This window comes from Capsicum annuum, chromosome 6, assembly GCF_002878395.1.
Source record: "Capsicum annuum cultivar UCD-10X-F1 chromosome 6, UCD10Xv1.1, whole genome shotgun sequence".
Classification (NCBI taxonomy): domain Eukaryota; kingdom Viridiplantae; phylum Streptophyta; class Magnoliopsida; order Solanales; family Solanaceae; genus Capsicum; species Capsicum annuum.
This window is the reverse complement of record NC_061116.1, coordinates 63634158-63653341: the sequence shown is the minus strand read 5'-3', so window position 1 is coordinate 63653341 and position 19184 is coordinate 63634158. Positions and strand designations below refer to the sequence as shown.

The 19184-nt window shown below is 33.9% G+C and overlaps 1 protein-coding gene across 1 annotated transcript; it reads left to right on the top strand.

Moving 5' to 3' along the window:
- Positions 1 to 1749: 1749 nt before the first annotated feature.
- Positions 1750 to 4387, top strand: LOC107875047 (B3 domain-containing protein Os01g0234100). Its single transcript, XM_016721696.2, has 7 exons — positions 1750 to 1837; positions 1954 to 2022; positions 2426 to 2460; positions 2551 to 2698; positions 2771 to 2977; positions 3263 to 3353; positions 3438 to 4387. The coding sequence occupies exons 1-7, from the start codon at positions 1781 to 1783 to the stop codon at positions 4175 to 4177; spliced, it is 1347 nt and encodes a 448-aa protein (XP_016577182.1). The 5' UTR covers positions 1750 to 1780; the 3' UTR covers positions 4178 to 4387.
- Positions 4388 to 19184: the final 14797 nt, after the last annotated feature.

Sequence of the window (19184 nt, the reverse complement as noted above, 5' to 3'; positions counted from 1 at the left end):
GGCAAGATCGATATGAGTTGGGTTATTTGATCGTTCAATCCTTATATAATATTCTAAGATTGTTGCCTACTATTACTCAATAATGATGACAGACAACAAATAGGCTTTATGAGAATATATTTTATGTTTTTATCCTTCAATATATAACTATAAATAAGGTCTTACTTTTTTCTTGAAGAGCATTCTGAATTTTACTCTTGCACAAATATTATACGAACTAAGTTCACAAAGCATGTTAATCTTTACTACTTGAGTGCTCTAAGATGACGTTGTCAGTCAATCACCTCAGAGCTGATCAAGGTAACTCTATCTTATATTTTAATTCAAAAATTTAATTACTTGTTTATTGCTGGCATGTTAGTTCATTTATATCTTATTATTTGGTCAATATAACTTATGTGTTCTTAAATTACGTGTACAGATTCACCTATATCATTTTAAGAGTAAATGATTTTGATTATATTCAATCGAGAATTTTCCTTATACAGTAAAGTTAAAACTCAAGAAGATAACAAAAGCACTTAATATTAACTCACAAAACAATAGCAAGGGCTCATTTGATTGGAGAACAAGTTATCTCGAGATTAATTATTTCGAGATTGTTATTCCATTTTCAATGTGGAATATAAATAAATTACAATTTTGAAATATTTAATTCCGCAATTATATCTCGACCAAACGCAGAATGAAGTCAACCTAAAATTAATTTCCAACTAAATTATCTCTTATTCCTCGTATAAAAAAAACCTACTAATAGGTTTTTATCCTATTCACTCATATAGATTATTTTATTATTTTTATACATAAGTAAAAAAGATTTGAACTTTCCCGAATGAAAAAAAAAGGTCCAAAAGGCGGAAAAACAAAACGGTAAAAGAGAGCATTGGGAAAGGAAACAAATCATTCCAAACCTAAACCTAGTAAGTACATAGTGCTCTGCCAATCAATTCAAATTTTGGCTCCAATTTAGGCCTTTCTCACTTCCCCTAAATCAGCCATGTCACTTTTCCACTTAAAATTTTTTCCTGTGAAAAATAACTTAAAATTTTTTCCGGTAAAAAATAAACTAACCCCATGTTTGGACAATTGATACTCACTCCCCATTCCATTTTATGTGTACGAAATAAGAAAAAGTGATATAATTTTTTTTAGAATAAATAAAAAAATAGCAATACATAAAATATGACAGAGAGAGTACATGATATTGTATTATTTTAATAAATATAGTAGTAATATTTAGATAGATTAGTACTCTTTTTATTTTATTTTACTTGACTCTCTTACTAAAAATCTTTATTTTAATTTAGTTATTTTATTTATGAAATTAAGAGAATTTTATTATATTCTTTCAATGTTACCCTATCATTAAATGACTACATAAATATATATATATATATACTCAAATTTATATTTTCAAAATATAATTAATAAGATTAATTTGATAGAATAAACCTCTAATAAATATTTTTCTTGAATGGAGTGTCAAATCTATAAAAGAATCAATTATTTTGAAACAAGGAGAGTATTATTTTTAGTCTTTCCATCATTGTTACATATTATTAATTTAAAAATAAATTTACATAAAAAGTAGAATATGAGTTAGAACTATTACAAAAAATAAAATATAATTATTAAATAACAAATAAAAATAAAATAAGAAAAATAATCAAACTCAATTAATCACTCTACAAAATAAGACTTTTTTCTTACGTTAACAAAAAGTAATAAAATGAAGAATATAAATTTTAAAGTAACAATTACTTCTTTCAGCGTTTTTGAAATGGCGATCTCATCTCTATATTCTCGCAAGAAAAGCCCTGCTCTTTCTTCCTCCAACGTACTCCATCTCCTTCTATAGTTCTTCTCATTTCAAGATTCAACATTTCAACTTATAGTATTTCTTTTTAATTATAATGATTGTTTGTTTGTTCTCCCATTTGATGGCTTAACCAGAAAAAAGCACTGGAAATCAAGAAAAAGCTGCTCAAGAAAAGGGCTTTGCCTCCTAGTAAAACCATCAAGGTGAGAACCATTTTTGTACTCCTTGTGTTGAATGCTGATAAATAAGCACCTCTTTAGTCTTTATGGTAATGTTTGCTTCAAATGCACTCATAATGTGTGTAAATGCTTTACGGAAATAGTCTTCGAGGCGAGTGGTTTTGAACTCTTGACCTCCTTGTCCTGTTGACAGAATTTCAAGTTTATTAAGTTTTGACTTTTGACCTTGATAACAGGGTTAAAAGTTCGAGACGACTCATTTTTAAGACCATTAGGTGTAATTTCTTGAATGTGTACTGTAGATATTGGATTTCTGGTCATGCTCTTGTTTTTTCAGTTAGCAAACTACTCCTGCAATCTTTGATATTCTTTTTAACTTGATTAATCACTTAAAAACTAATAAATGTACCTGATAAATACTTGTCAGGTGGAGAATGGAGAGAAAAAGAAGGTTCAAATATGGTCAGTATAAAAATGCAAAAGACTTGCTGTTAATTGATTTCATGAATTTGTTATCTTTCTGATAATGCTTTGGATTCTTGATTTTACTAGCCTTGAAAAGAAGGCACAGAAACATACTGTTGATGCAAACTCATCAGCGATGCTGCGAGCTGCAGAAGTCCAGGCAAATTTGCCTCGTCAATTTCCTAGTTTTGTCAAGTTTATGCTCCCTTCACATGTCAGCGGGGGATTTTGGTTGGTAAGTCGAAATTTTTGTGACAAAATTAGATTTTTCGGTTAGTGCTATGGTCTTATTTTGTGAATTCGACAGGGTTTCCCAAAGAAATTTTGTGATTACCATTTGCCAAAACATGATGACACTGTTGTTTTAGTGGATGAAAATGACGAAGAATCTGCTACTAAGTACCTTGTTGATAAAACTGGATTGAGTGGGGGTTGGAGGGGTTTCTCCATTGCTCACAGTCTTCTTGAAGGAGATGTCTTAGTCTTCCAATTGATCCAAACCTGCAAATTTAAGGTAACACCTTTAAAGTGCTTAAATTTGTTGTCAATTTTGTTCTAGATAAAGCAAGAATCATTTTTTGATTTGTTGGTGTCATCCTAAAATGAACATGTTATCGCGTACAATAGACACAATGCAGTTCGATCTTTTCCAGACCCTATGTTTGGCAGGAATCGGTGCATTGGACTGCCTTGTTCTCCTAAAGTAACAACGCTAATATTCTTTGAATGTTGCAGTTTTATAATGTCCCAAAGGGGACAGTAAAGCAATGGCCTAATTGTTGTTTCCCCTTTTTTTTAGGTATACATAATAAGAGAAAATAGCTTGACAGAACTTGATGGTGCCATTAGTCTTCTAAATCTGGATTTTCATGCTAGACCAATCAAATCTGGTACGGTTACACGCAGTATGTTTAATTTCTATCACAATCATGACGTACAACCTAACTTTCTCTTTGCTTATATCATCTCAATAGATCACAATGAAGTGATGAAAATTTGTGAAGCAAAACAGGAGAAACACTTGGAGACTCCTGTCATAAATATTCATCCAGATGACAAAAAAGAGGAAGCCGTGTTGTTAACAAACTTGGACCATGGCCCTGTAGTATATCAACGTGGAAATGTTAGTGACAGTGGCTCTGAAGTTTTAGAAGGCATTAGGTTTTCAGAATTGAGAGTTAAATTCAAGGATGTGAAGGACTATTCTGGTTTCACCATTCTTGTCGATGGACTGATCATCGACTCAAAAGTTCCTGCACACATTCGGACCAAATACTATGATCTTTGCCTCACCCAAAGTTCATTTCTCCATGACCATTTACTTAATGGCCTAAATGTCAAGCTAGCTGCTGGAATAATTACTGAAACTGTGAATATTGCTGATGCCATTAGAGCTTGTAAGATTTCCACTTCTGCTGATTATCTTGAGACTTGGGACAATACGTTGAAAGGGTTCGAGTGTTTAGGCATGGAAGTTGGATTTTTACGCGCAAGGCTAAATAAACTTGTTAGTTTGTCATGTGAATCGGAGAACAATCTTGTCTCAAAGAAAGTTGAACTAGCTGAAGCAGAAGAGGAATTGAGGAATCTCGAAGGTAAGGTTTTGAAAGTGAAACAAGTGATACAGAATCTTGATTCTGATATTGAGGCTTTAAGAAAGAAAGATGCAAAATTTGAGCTCAAGTTCAAGGCATTGGCAGCTGCTCCATGGTAAGGATTAAGTGCTCCTGATTAATATTAGTGTATAATTAGTTTGTGAAGAAGCCTTTTGCGGTTACTAGCAGGAATATTTAACTCTTCTGCTATTTTTTGTGAGGTTACAAAGATGCATCATATCCTTTTTGCAGTGTAATTGGTTTAACTTTTTGTACATGGCCAACAAACTTACCATCTAACACTGAGTTAAATATATATTTGTTCATTAGTTGGGGTTGACTAGTTGGAACGAGTCAGGAAGACATACAAGTTTATTGTAACATTTACATTTTCGGGGAACTTTAGATACGGAAAAAGGTCAAAAAGTTACTTGACGTTGTCACGATCCAAATCGGGGCTTGACCATGACAGGCATCCCAAGCCAACGAAGGCCTGAGATACCCCCCAGCTTTAACTCAAGAGCGTAATAATATAGAGGAATTGCGGAAGCCGGCCAATAAAATGAAAGAGTTTGATAAGTACTCAATGAAATTTGAAAGTTAAATTTAAATCCAGAAAATCACACCCAACATTGTCTTTAAGCCTCTATCCATAAAACTATTGGGTTCAATATGTATGGAAGAAGTGTGAATGAAAAATGGAGAGAAAAATGGTGGAGGGAAGGAGACACTAATATAGAAAGTGTATTCTCAAATTGGAAAGTTCACTAAATCTCCCACATTGATGGGAGAAGAGAACTTTGGAGTGTTTTTAATAAAGAATACTTACTCCAAATGGATAGTGAAGCAAGAACAAGGTGCACCTCACGCCGTCGTCGCTCGCTCGGCCCGACTTCGGATTTGGATTGATGAGATCTATCTTTTTAGACAAAATTTTTTTGATCAAAATCTGATCCGAATATACCAAAGGAAAAATGACAGAAACGCAAAAAAATTTTCTATGTTTTATCCTCTATTTATATACATGTATACAGTGAACTGATGCACTGTTTCAAACTGAACTGAGGCAATGTTGTGAACTGATGCTTCAGAAAGATGCAACCATTCAGTAAAATGACACACTGATTCATGGAAAGGCATGCTTGTTCGAAAAAGACACACTGTTTGGACGAATAGACATGATTTTTCAGGAAATGTTACACCTTTTTAAGTGAACCACTGCCAATTTTCAGAAGAAGCATGTTATGGCTATATAAACCTGCTTTCATCCACAAGTTTAGACATGAAAAAAAAATTCTGGAACAAAAAATTCTGAAACACAAACTCTTCTTGTCTTCAAATATTCTGTGTGATCAATCAAACCGTTGAGTAAGTTCGTAGAATCCATCAATTTGAGGTACCGCTATTGTTCGAATTGAAGGCCATTTTATCCTGGGAGGAAGATTCCATAACTTCGGGTACAGTGAGGGGAATTATTCCTTAAGGACACTCCGTGAAGTCGGGGGACTTGGTCTAAATTTCTGTTTCATCTTTTTTCTGAATATTAACACACTTCTAAGATAGATTATTCATAATCTAGTATTGAAGGTGTTAAGAAACTTCATAAGTTCTTGTCTTGAACTTGAACTTTCTTTGAAGTTTCTGTTGCTTATATACAGATTATTGTACCCGAATACATACAAAATAACAATCTTAAGGAATAATCTAGAATCTGTATTACTTGTTTTTGGAGATTAAAACTGTAAGCTTTCTACTCCGTTTGAACTTAACTAGTGATTTGAAGACATAAAATCTTCATCACAAGTTAAAGATCACTCGGTTGACAATTGGAAGTAATAAAAACTTCATTGTTAACTAGAAACAAGAAGTCTTTAAAGTTGCTGTAATTTTTTAATAATTATTTATATATATATATTAAATTTACTGTCTTGTAGTGACAGAAAAATGACAACTGAAAGTCAAATGCATGATGATGCTACGACTGTGGCGGCGACTAGCATTGCTACGACAGGCCGCGCAAATACTTTGCAACATATGGCACCTGCGGAGAAGCCCAAAAAGTTTGCGGGCATCGACTTTAAGAGATGGCAGCAAAAGATGTTCTTTTACCTCACCACTTTATGTCTCCAAAAGTTCACTAGTGAGGATGCTCTTGAGGTACCCGAGGGAACCTCAGACAAAGAACGCTTCATAATTGTAGAGGCTTGCAAACATTCAGACTTCCTTTGCAGGAATTATATATTGAGTGGCCTCCAAGACGATCTCTATAACGTTTATAGTGGAACTAAGACATCGAAGGAATTGTGGGGGGCACTAGAATGAAAATATAAGACAGTGGATGCGGGAATTAAGAAATTCTTTGTTGCAAGGTTCCTGGACTTTAAAATGATAGATAGCAAATCGGTTGTCTCTCAAGTGTAGAAATTGCAAGTAATCATCCATGATCTTCTAGTAGAAGGTTTGATTGTGAATGGTGCTTTCCAAGTAGCAGCGATAATTGAGAAGCTACCACCGGTGTGGAAAGACTTCAAAAACTACTTGAAGCATAAACGCAAGGAGATGATTGTCGAAGATCTTATTGTTCGATTGCGTATTGAAGAGGATAATAAAGCTGTCGAGAGAAGATCAAAAGAAAATTCTGCAGTTAATGGAGCACATATTGTGGAAGATGACCAAAACAATTCTAAGAAAAGGAGGAAAGTTGAATAAGAAAGCAATCAACCCAAGAAGAAATTCAAGGGAAAATGCTTTAATTGTGGCAAGATTGGCCACAAGTCCACAAATTGTCGAGCCCTGAAGAAAGGCAAGAAAAAAGATCAAGAAAATATGATTTCCAACAAAGAATGCGATGATTTGTGTGCTATGTTCTCAGAATGCAACTTGGTGGGAAATCCTTGTGAATGGTGGATGAATTCTGGTGCCACCCGCCATGTATGTGCCAACAAAGAGTTGTTTTCGTCATTTCCTCCGACTCAAGTAGAAGAAATAATCTACATGGCTAACTTCGCTACTGCTAAGGTAGAAGGAACAGGAAAAATAATGACTTCAGGAAAGGTTTTGACACTTAACAATGTCTTGTATGTTCCGGAGTTACGTAGGAATTTAATTTCTGTTTTACTTCTAGACAAGAACGGATTAAGATGTGTAACCGTTTCTGGAAAAATTGTAATTAGCAAAGGAGAAATGTATGTAGGAAAAGGCTATCTCACCGAGGGCCTTTATAAGATGAATGTAATGAATGTTGAAATAAATAAAAGTTCAAATTATTCTTATTTGCTTGAGTCTTATGATTTATGGCATGAACGTTTAGGCCATGTTAATTACAAAACATTACGAAAACTGATTAACTTAGAAGTTTTGTCGAACTTTGAGTGCAATAAATCAAAGTGTCAAACATGTGTGGAATCAAAGTATGCAAAACATCCTTATAAGTCTGTTGAAAAGAATTCCAATCCCTTAGACTTAGTACACACTGACATTTGCGATATGAAGTCAACACCATCACGTGGTGGAAAAAAGTATTTCATAACTTTTATTGACGATTGCACTAGTTATTGTTATGTCTATTTTCTAAATAGTAAGGATGAAGCAATAGATGCGTTTAGGCAATATAAAACTGAAGTTGAAAATCAGTTAGATAAAAAGATAAAAATGATAAGAAGTGATAGGGGCGGAGAATATGAATCTCCTTTCGCCGAAATATGTGTAGAGAATGGAATTGTCCATCAAACTCCGGCCTCGTATTCACCTCAATCTAATAGAATTGCGGAAAGAAAAAATCAAACTTTGAAGAAAATGATGAATGTATTGCTTATAAGTTCCGATTTATCGTAAAACTTGTGGGGGAGACTATCCTTACAGCCAATCATACACTTAGTAGAGTTTCCCATAGTAAGACACAATCAATTCCTTATGAAAAATGGAAAGAAAGGAAACCCAACTTGAAATATTTCAAAGTGTGGGGTTGTCTAGCAAAGGTCCAAGTTCTTATGCCTAAGAGGGTTAAGCTAGGACCTAAGACTATAGATTGCGTGTTCATAGGATATGATAAAAGCAGTAAAGCATGTCGATTTTTGATTCATAAATCCAAACATCCGGATATAAATGAAAATATGGTAATTAAATCAGATAATGCTGAATTCTTCGAAAACATTTACCCGTATAAAACTAGACATGAACAGTCTAGTGGAGGGTCTAAACGACCTCGAGATAAACCAAGTAAGAATGTACATAATGAAGAGAATCCAAGACGTAGTATACGTCAAAGAACTTCTAATATGTTTGGATCAGATTTTGTAACTTTTCTCTTAGAAAATGAGACTCAAACATTTAAAGAAGCAATGTCGTCGTCAGAATCATCCTTTTGGAAAGAGGCAGTCAATAGTGAGATTGATTCAATCTTAAGCAACCATACGTGGGAATTGGTTGATCTTCCTCTCGAAAATAAACCTTTAGGTTTTAAATGGATCTTCAAAAGGAAGATGAAAACGGATGGTACTATTGAAAAATACAAGGCAAGACTTGTAGTAAAAGGCTTCAAACAAAAAGACGGCCTTGATTACTTTTATACATACTCCACAGTAACAAGGATAACATTGATTCGAATGTTAATTGCCTTGGCTGCGGTATATGGTCTTAAAATTCATCAAATGGATGTGAAAATCTCTTTTTTAAATGGAGAATTGGAGGAAGAAATTTACATGGAATAGCCTGAAGATTTTGTGGTTCCAGGAAAGGAAAACAAGGTGTGTAAACTTATTAAGTCATTGTATGGACTAAAGCAAGCATCAAAATAATGGCATGCAAAGTTTGACCAAACTATGTTGGCAAACGGATTCAAAATAAATGAATGTGATAACTGTGTTTATATTAAATACACTCCAAATCACCAAGTCATTGTATGTTTATATGTGAATGATATGTTGATTATCGGCAGAGACATTTCTGACATAAATGCCACAAAAAAAAATGCTTGAGAGCAAGTTTGATATGAAAGACCTTGGAGTTGCAGATGTGATCTTAGGTATAAGAATCCATCGAACTCCATAAGGGTTGGCATTGTCACAGTCTCATTATATTGAAAATGTATTTGACAAGTTCAAGTATATGGAGTTCGGTATTGCCAAGATTCCATTGGATGTGAACTTTGTACTTCAAAAGAATGAAGCTGAAAGTGACTCACACTTGGAGTACGCAAGAGTATTGGGATGTTTAATGTGTATAATGAACTGTACACGACCAGACATAGCATGCATTATTAATAAATTGAGTCGGTACACGAGTAATCAGAAAAACACATTGGATGGCAATGAAAAGAGTGTCGGGATATCTTAAATACACTCAAGATTATGCCTTGCATTATAATAAATATCCTGCGGTACTTGAAAGATATAGTGATGCAAATTGGATCACCGAATCGAATAAAGTAAAATCCACAAGTGGATATGTATTTACTATCGGTGGAGGAGCAGTCTTTTGGAAATCATCCAAACAGACTTATATTGCTTGCTCTACAAGGGAATCTGAATTTATTGCATTGGATAAAGCTGGTGAAGAAGCAGAATGGCTACGGAATTTCTTAGAAGACATTCCGTATTGGCATAAACTAGTGGCACCAGTATGTATACACTGTGATAATCAAGCGGCATAGGTAGGGCAGGGAGCACAATGTATAACGGTAAATCTCGTCACATACAACGGAGACATAATACCGTTATAGAACTTCTCTCTAGTGGAATTATCACTGTTGCCTACGTAAAGTTAAGAATAATGTGTCGGATCCACTTACGAAAAGCCTATCTAGAGAAGGAGTGGAAAGAACATCCAAGGGAATGGGTTTAAGGCCTAGGACAAGTCAATATGACGGTAACTCTACGTAGTAAACTGGAGATCCCAAGAGCTACGTTCAAGGAGATCAAACAAAGTTGTGTCTGACAGGTTCAACATTGTCAATTACCCAACCCATTCTCATGATGTAGACAATATTTAGTAAATAAGGATAAGACTTAAGGTTAAAAGTCTTTTAATGATTATCTAAATTTGGCAGATTTGACCAAATAGTTTAATCTATAGGATTGAATGTTTAGAAATCACCTAAGTGAGGGCGAAGTGGAAGCCACTTCAAAGAGAATGTTATTAAAGGCTTATTCTCTAAGCTCTCATGAAACTGGGATGTGTTCATGGCTGAAAAGAACAAAACCGTGAGAACCATAAACGGTAAAAGGCTGGTTATGTGACATGTGTTATCTAGGTGTACATTAAAGCTCAACGGTTCAGAGATATCAAATCTACCGATTGACCGAGTGCATTCGATGGATGTTCACTACAGAAAGTTCAAAAGGAAACCCACTTATCCGGATGCAATCAGTCTCTGCTTGATGATCACATACTTATCCATAAAAATTTTAGGAAAAATAATAATTCCTCATTCATGTGGGGGATTGTTGGGTTCAATATGTATGGAAGAAGTGTGAATAGAAAATGGAGAGAAAAATGGTGGAGCACTAATTTAGAAAGTATACTCCCAAATTGGAAAGTTTATTAAATCTCCTACATTGGTGGGAGAAGAGAACTTTGGAGTGTTTTTAATAAAGAATACTTACTCCACATGGATAGTGAGTCAAGAACAAGGTGGTGCCTCGCACCGTCGTCGTCGCTCGCTCGGCTCGGCTTCGAATTTGGATTTGTCAAATGATCGATCGATGAGATCTATCTTTTTGGACAAAATTTATTTGATCAAAATCTGATCCGAATATACCAAAGAAAAAATGATAGAAATGCAGAAAATTTTTCTGTGTTTTATCCTCTATTTATATGCATGTATACAGTGAACTGATGCACTGTTTCGAATTGAACTGATGCAACGTTGTGAACTGATGCTTCAGCAGTAAAATAACACACTGATTCATAGAAAGACATGCTTGTTCAGAAAAGACACACTGTTTGGATGAATAGACATGATTTTTCAGGAAAGGTTACACCTTTTTAAGTGAACCATTGCCACTTTTCAGAAGAGGCATGTTATGGCTATATAAACCTGCTTTAATCCATAGGTTTAGACATGAAAAAAATGTTTTGAAACACAAACTCTTTTTGTCTTCAAATATTCTGTGTGATCAATCAAACTGTTGAGTGAGTTCGTAGAATCCGTCAATTTGAGGTACCGCTATTGTTCGGATTGAAGGCCATTTTATCCTGGGATGAAGATTCCGTAACCTTGGGTACAGTGACACGAATTATTCCTTAAGGACACTCCGTGAAGTCGGGGGACTTGGTCTAAATTTCCGTTTCATCTTTTTCTGAATATTAACACACTTCTAAGATACATTATTCATAATCTAGTGTTGAAGGTGTTAAGAAACTTCATAAGTTCTTGTCTTAAACTTGAACTTTATTTGAAGTTTCTATTGCTTATATACAGATTCTTGTACCCAAATACATACAAAATAACAAAAACATCTATCAAGTCGAGATATGACCCCGACTATGCCAAAAAATAGAACTAAAGCCTGAACTAGAGAGGATCACTGAAAAGCAAAAATGCCTTCCAGATGATGGAGGGCTCACTACTTCTTATCAGTTATCCAATAAGATAACGGTCCACCTAACGTTGCACAGGATCATAAGAAAAAGATCTCCGAACCTACATCATGAAACAATGTAGCGTTCGGGAATGGTCAGTATGGCGAGTACTGGCATGCAACTAAGGATAGGTGTAAAAGTATATATGTACAAAAACTAGTAATAAAACACATGGGTGAAATATATATTTATCAAAAATCAGTCATCAATCACATGCACCACAGTTATACACATATATAAAATATCGGGATAGGGGTAAGAGGCATGAAACATGATAGTTTAAAAACTTAATCCTGAACTTGTAGTTCGTTCCGACCTAAAGGCATTCACAGGCTATATGGGTTCGGCTCCCCCTATCGGAAGAGCCACAGTCCATGTTAGCCGCATGCACAAGAGATTGGCTAAAGACACCAAGATGATAGCCGTCCAAAAATATACTATATAGACCAGACATAGTGGTCATATAGACTCCCCAACATCAGCAAATGTGGTTTCCAGTGTTGGTCCCCCTGATACTACACTTTTTTGATAAACTATACAATTTTATTTAAGCATAAATTAAAACATTTTTCACACCATTTACTAATAACCATGGAGTTTTTCATTAAGACATTTTCGAACTGGTATCGTCATGTCAATAGACTTGTAAGCTATTTTAATTATGCCAAATCATAACCATTTAACCAATAGACTTCAAATTTCGATTTAAAAATCCAAGATCATAGCCTCCAAGGGCATTCCAAAACCTCTTTATATTTATACCATTTAATGCAATTCAATATTTCAAAAGATAAGTTAAACTATGTTGAATCCTTGTTTAAAGCAAAATTAACAATGTGGGTTTAGGCTCATGTCAATAACATCATACAATATTCATAAACATTGTGAGAAACTAAATTTTCAATTCCACCATTACCATAAGACACAATTTCAAATCACAATCCACCATTTAAACCATGAACAAACCATTAAGAATAAGGGAAAACAATGCAAGTGTTCAAGAACAAAAAATCCTCAAACTTAGTTTAATCAAACATTCATAAACACTTAAATATCAAGTAAGTTAACGAAATAATACAATGATTAGAATAGGGAGTGTCCAACATGCATTTTTGATGGAAGAAATTTGAGAAGAACTTGAATTTGAATCCTCGAAAGATTAAATTTTAGAGAAGAACCCTTATTTGGTGTTCTTGAGGATTTGGGAGGAGAGAAATCGTGTGTTTAGGTTTTGGGGTGAAGAAAAACACGTTAGTATTAGTTATAGGATGATTTTGGACGTAAATGACTAGTTTGCCCTCGAAAAACTAAAGGTAAACGCGTGTTTTAGTAACTCTGGGAACATGGGCATGCCACGCCCTTAATGCAGAGCATACATGGCATGCCATGCTCTTACCGCAGAGCACAGAGGGCATGCCACACCTTAATCATGGACCCTCACTGGTTCGCCCGCAAAAATATTCATAAATTTTTGCCCGGGTATCGGATTATGGTAAAATTGATGGTGTTGAAAGAGGACTCAATTATCCTTCATTTGGTAGGTCTTGAGCTCCAAAACTCAATATATTCCAAAATTTATACACGTTCAAAGTTGATTATTGTAGGATCGAATACCAAAATTCAATTGACAAAGTTCTCAATTCAACTTTGCTCTAAGTGTTTTCTATGAACGTTCTTCACCTCAAACGCACTTCACACACTAGGTAAATGATCATGACACTTATACTTACATAGAAAATATTAGGTTCGGGTTTACACACATAAGAATGATAATTTGAATTCTACCCAAAAATGCAAGGTGTTACATTATCTCCCCCTTGGAATCATTCATCCTCGAATAATGGATAGGAACTTATTGAAACTTTAGAAGTTCGAAATACAGGATGTAACTTCACATTAGGAGTTCTCCTTCAACAAAACATAAATAGGCATCAAAAGAAAAAACCTTCATAGCATCATCAAGTAAATCATGTAAGCACGAATCATGAGATAACGAGGCTTGACATAGACATTATCTTAGGCTTGAGTTCTATGAAACATGATCATAACAACGTAAGGATTGAATTTTTTCAGGAATCCTCGACCTGATTAAGATTGATACAAGACATGAAATAAGATTTTTGCAGGACATAAGAATAGAAGTATTCTCCTCCTCCAATGATACTTCTAATAGCGCTTAAGTTTAGCAATGCTTATCTACTAAACTTTTAGTTATGAATACCACACTTTACTATTTCAATCTTATAATTACCCCCCCCCCCCCCAGAAATACATAACTACAATAGTTTGAGTCTAACAATATATTTTTTCCATGTTAAAGCCTGAACCAAAGTTAAAAGGTGCTAGCTTAAACTATGAGACCATATTTTCTACACCCCTCCAGGAATACTATTCCATCTTATCACTGTAGTCAAACAACATCATGTCTTAATCACGGAGTACTAGCCACACAATACAATGGTTTGGGTATTTACCAATCACAACATTCAAACCTATCTTTACTACACCGACTTTATGGATTTCTTCGTAAAAAATCAGCTACCTCAATCACTTTCACAAAGCTTTTCAACATATATCCCCTTCCTAACTATTTCACATAACAAAAGTTCAGCCACTCCTCGCTCTTCGTCTACAACCTTAGCTCGAGGTGTCACACCACAACTTTCACAATAAAGAACATCTACTCTCTTATCTAGAACATTATTATGGTTCCATAACCACTATTATCCTAGTATAATGAGGGTAATTAAGGGACTAGAGAACGAGCATCATGAATAGAGGCGACATTATTCAATTATAACTTATATTGGTTGCACTACTCAAGGTGGGGTATGAGATATAAGATACGACCCAATAGGCACGAAGGGCTTCATATAACAAATACCTAGATAAAAAAATAGAGGATCGAAGCATGGATATTAGTTGCATAGAGAACTCATACCTTGGGTATAAACACAATTTGAATACATAAGATATTGATAGAATATCCTTTTAAATCGAAGTAGGAGGAATTTTCTAGAATAAGAATGGATTTGCCATTACTCTTCCCTGAAACTTTCCACCATGAGAAAATTCAAGATTTACCTTAGTTCGTAATCTCCCTCTTATCTCAAAGGTCACTATCCTACACCTACAGATATGTCTTCCCATTAAATTTATAAACTTAACACTCCACATAATGGGGGCATCACTATGCACATGAACGCCAAACTTCCCCTGACAACCTTAACATGAAGACACTAAATTCTTTCTAGGATATCCTCTCCAGGGATATTAATCTTAACTTTTGCTAGCTTCTATAACCACCATCCTATAATTTAAACCCTCATGAGAACAGACATCTACACTCTTAACACATTACAATCCATTCTCTTTTCCTTAGTATACTAACATTAAACCTTTAATCGCATAACCTTACAGCTTAACAAAAAATTTAAAAGCATACCAAGGGCTCATACCATCTATCTATATTTCCCTTAATTCAGCTCTAAAGAACACCATATAACAACTCCCTAGGCTTCTCCATACTAAGAAATTCAAGAACATGAACCAGGTACACACGACACTTGTAACTCAAAATCGAGCATACCTTATTCTTATAACTTAAGGCTCTTATCCATCTAATGATTTAGCAATAATTTTCTACTTCAACACTAGACCTCATGTATACATCACAACTTTTCACTCAAATATTTCATAAGTTATCAACCTAAGCTCTTTCACACATTCAATCAAGCCTACTAATTTACTTCCACAAATCTTGCATCACTATCCTTGAGCTAATATTCTTATAGCCATAATCAACAAGTAAAGTTCAAACTTAGCGTCTAGAATCAACCATGTACCACCGATGAAATATCCTACATAATATGCTAGTCTATCAAATATAGAAATCAACCTAAATTCCTTATTTCACTTAACTACGACCTATAAGCACATCTTTCCCACTACATTACTACTGCACCTTAAAATTTCTTACATATTTTCTCACCAACTAAACTGGCTTACAACTACTAGATAAAAGGCAAGGACCCTTAGTGTAGTAAAATCACATTGTAAGAATAGTCGATCTTAATCTTATAACATAACTTATTATGATCTATAGAACATTCACCTCCCTCACATCACATCTACCTACCCATGCATACATCTCAACTGCCTTCAAAATACTATAAACATTACTAAGTCCCCTTTTTTAAGATTACCTCAAGTGAATGCTAAATTTATAATAGTCAACCTATCCTTCCATTCACAACCGATGATTAATTTTAGTACTACAATAACTAGTCATCATGAGCTTCTTTCCTATTTCAACTAAATACGCAAATATAAGATAGGTATTACGAGGTATATATATATATATATCGTATAGTGACATATGCATTAATCAAAAGCTCGATAATTGAATCTATATATCAAAATATTTTGAATAATGCACTGATATCATACTATTGAGGAAATATATATACTATTTTGTGTGAATGTAGATACGCGTATATTGTTGAAGTTGTAATAACGTAAGACAAGTAATCGATAATTTATCTGATTAACACGTTGTATTACGAGGTATATATATATAATTAAAATTGATAATTTATCTGATTAACACGTTGTATTAGAAGGTATAATATCATAATTAAAATTTAATTAACCAAAAATTTATCGTAATTTACAAAATTCATTGATATTATCATACGATTGAGGAAATATACTACTCGTGTTAATGTGATGACAAAATAACTAAATATCTGATTTTTATATATATATATATATATATATATATTTATATATGCATTGTATTAAATTAATTAGATATTGTTATAAATATTGTAAAATTTATTAAAAAATTAATTTTTATGTACGTAATCTATTTTAATATCGATATTTTTATTACATTTCCTAAAATAGCAACCCTAATTCAATTCAATTTTCCCAATCCATTTACTTTCTAGCCACATTTTATATATGTCTATGTCAATTTTAGCCTAAATTCATTTCTAATTTGACCTCAAATTAAAATCCCCAATTTCAATTTCATTTGACTCCTCTCAATTTTAATCATAACAATTGATCTCATTCGATCAATGGCTGAGATTAAATCCACTATTTATCACACTTTTAAACAAAATAACTCAAACCCTAATTCATTTTTCATAAAAATAGTTGCACCCTCATCTCCCTCTCTTCTCCCTCTTCCTCTCTCTCTATCAATGACGACGGAACCAACATTAAGCCACCAACCATCGACGAAATCCTAGCGCCGCCAGTCGTCACTACTCCAGCTTTCTCTGTTAAACCACCGCCAGCCGTCGCTGCTCCAGCCGGTAGCCATCTCTACCAACGCCGGCAGCACTACCAGCCGGTGAAGCAACCGTCCACCAGCTAGCCGACAACCTCCTTTTAGAGGTAATAACATACAAACTTTGAGGGTTTGTATAGGAACACTATTATTATAGCAACAAAAGGATCCAAGAGGGTTACTACATAGGAGAAAGGAAAAAAATATTCTTGTAGATACCATTAATCGTGGTAAAATCTACAGATATCTACATGAATAAGATAAAAAGTGCCAATCAAAAGAGTTAAATCAAAGCTCTTTGTCCCATAGATTGAACTAATGTTCTAAAAGATAGAGTCTCTAGGTAAGTGTACTTGTCTTTGAAAGTTTTGAGATATGATCCATAAGTCCCACAAATTTTTAGTCTTTAATGTTTGAAAGATTCTACGTTTTCAAGATAATCATTAAGAATGTGCATAGTATATTTAGTTATGATTTCATAATAATAAAGATTTTTAATATTACGCAATTTTTTTATTTTCTAAAACTCCAATACAAGGAGTCATATAGTATATTTTATTAATATTTCATTTAGAGTTCTCCAATACTGTCTGTATTCCTTGTGCTGTATCTTTCTAAATTGTGGCATCAAGGCCAGAATTTACTTTTTTTACTTTTCTAAAAGATAAGGTTGATCTTGCTTAAGGGTTTTAGAATATCTATACCTTGAGTATACATAAACTTGTACAATGTGCTCAAAGTTCAGTCATGTTGTAGACATGTAGTAACTTGAAAATGGAGTTGTGTATCTTTTAATTTGCTAAGCTCATTATTTTCGATATTGCATCCCGTGAGAGAATCTATAAGCAGATTGAAACTCCATTTTGAAATATCAAGAAATTAAGAAAAATATCAAAGGTATGTGGACATAGTGAAGCCGTGTGGGGCCTTGTACGATTCACTATTGTTGTTATCTTTCTTTGATTGTTCATATTGAAGTCTAGTGAAGCCGTGTGTGGCCTTGTACGATTTACTAGCTTTGTTCTTGACATCTTGTTGGTTTTGTTGTTGCTTGAAAATTGTATTGTGAACTTGATCTTGAATGTTTAGGGACTTGGTAGGTATTTTTTATTTTGAATGTGATTATATTTGGTGACTTGGTAGGTTGAAAATGATTAAGTGTAGGGACTTTAAGGGTGACACGATAGGTTGAAAGTGGTTAAGAGTAGGAACTTTGAAGGGAATTTTGTGTTTTGAATGTGACTTGTTTGACGACTTAGTAACTTAAAAATGGTTAAGTCTAGCGACTTTGAAGGGGATTTTTTTTGTTTTGAATGTGGTTTGTTAGTTCACTTAGTTGCTCGAAAATGGTTAAGTCTAGGGACTTTGAAGGGTATTTTTTGTTTTGAATGTGTTTTTATTTTGATACTTAGTTGCTTGAAAATGGTTTAGTTGGTGACTTTATTTGTTGAAAATGCTGAAGTTTTGGTGACTTTAATAGTGAATTAGTGTTTAGGAGGTGATGTGGTTGGTGACTTTATTAGTTGAAAATGCTTAAGTTTTGGTGAGTTTAAAAGTGGACTTTTGTTTAGAAGGTGATGTTGTTGGTTACTTTAATTGTTGAAAATGCTTAAGTGCTGGTGACTTTAATAGTGAACTTTTGTTTAGAAGGTGATGTTGTTGGTTACTTTATTTATTGAAAATGCTTAAGTGCCGGTGACTTTAATAGTGAATTAGTTTCGTTAGTGCCTTTGTTAGTTCTAAAAGCTTAAGTTTTATTTAGAAGGTGATGTTGGTGGTTACTTTATTTGTTGAAAATGCTTAAGTGCCGGTGACTTTAATAGTGAACTATTGTTTAGAAGGTGATGTTGTTGGTGACTTTATTTGTTGAAAATACTTAAGTTTTGGGGACTTTAATAGTGGATTAGTGTTTAGGAGGTGATGTGGTTGGTGACTTTATTAGTTGAAAATGCTTAAGTTTTGGTGACTTTAAAAGTGAACTTTTGTTTAGAAGGTGAAGTTGTTGGTTACTTTATGTGTTGAAAATGCTTAAGTGCCGATGACTTTTATAGTGAATTAGTATTTAGAAGGTGATGTTGTTGGTGACTTTATTTGTTGAAAATGCTTAAGTTTTGGTGACTTTAATAGTGAATTAGTGTTTAGGAGGTGATATGGTTGGTGACTTTATTAGTTGAAAATGCTTAAGTTTTGGTGACTTTAAAAGTGAACTTTTGTTTAGAAGGTGATGTTGTTGGTTACTTTATTTG

Coding starts and splice junctions, on each gene's coding strand:
- LOC107875047 (XM_016721696.2), top strand. CDS start 1,781: ATGGCGATCTCATCTCTATATTCTCGCAAGAAAAGCCCTGCTCTTTCT. Junction 2,461..2,550: donor AAAAAGAAGGTTCAAATATG/GTCAGTATAAAA, acceptor TGATTTTACTAG/CCTTGAAAAGAAGGCACAGA. Junction 2,699..2,770: donor TCAGCGGGGGATTTTGGTTG/GTAAGTCGAAAT, acceptor TGAATTCGACAG/GGTTTCCCAAAGAAATTTTG.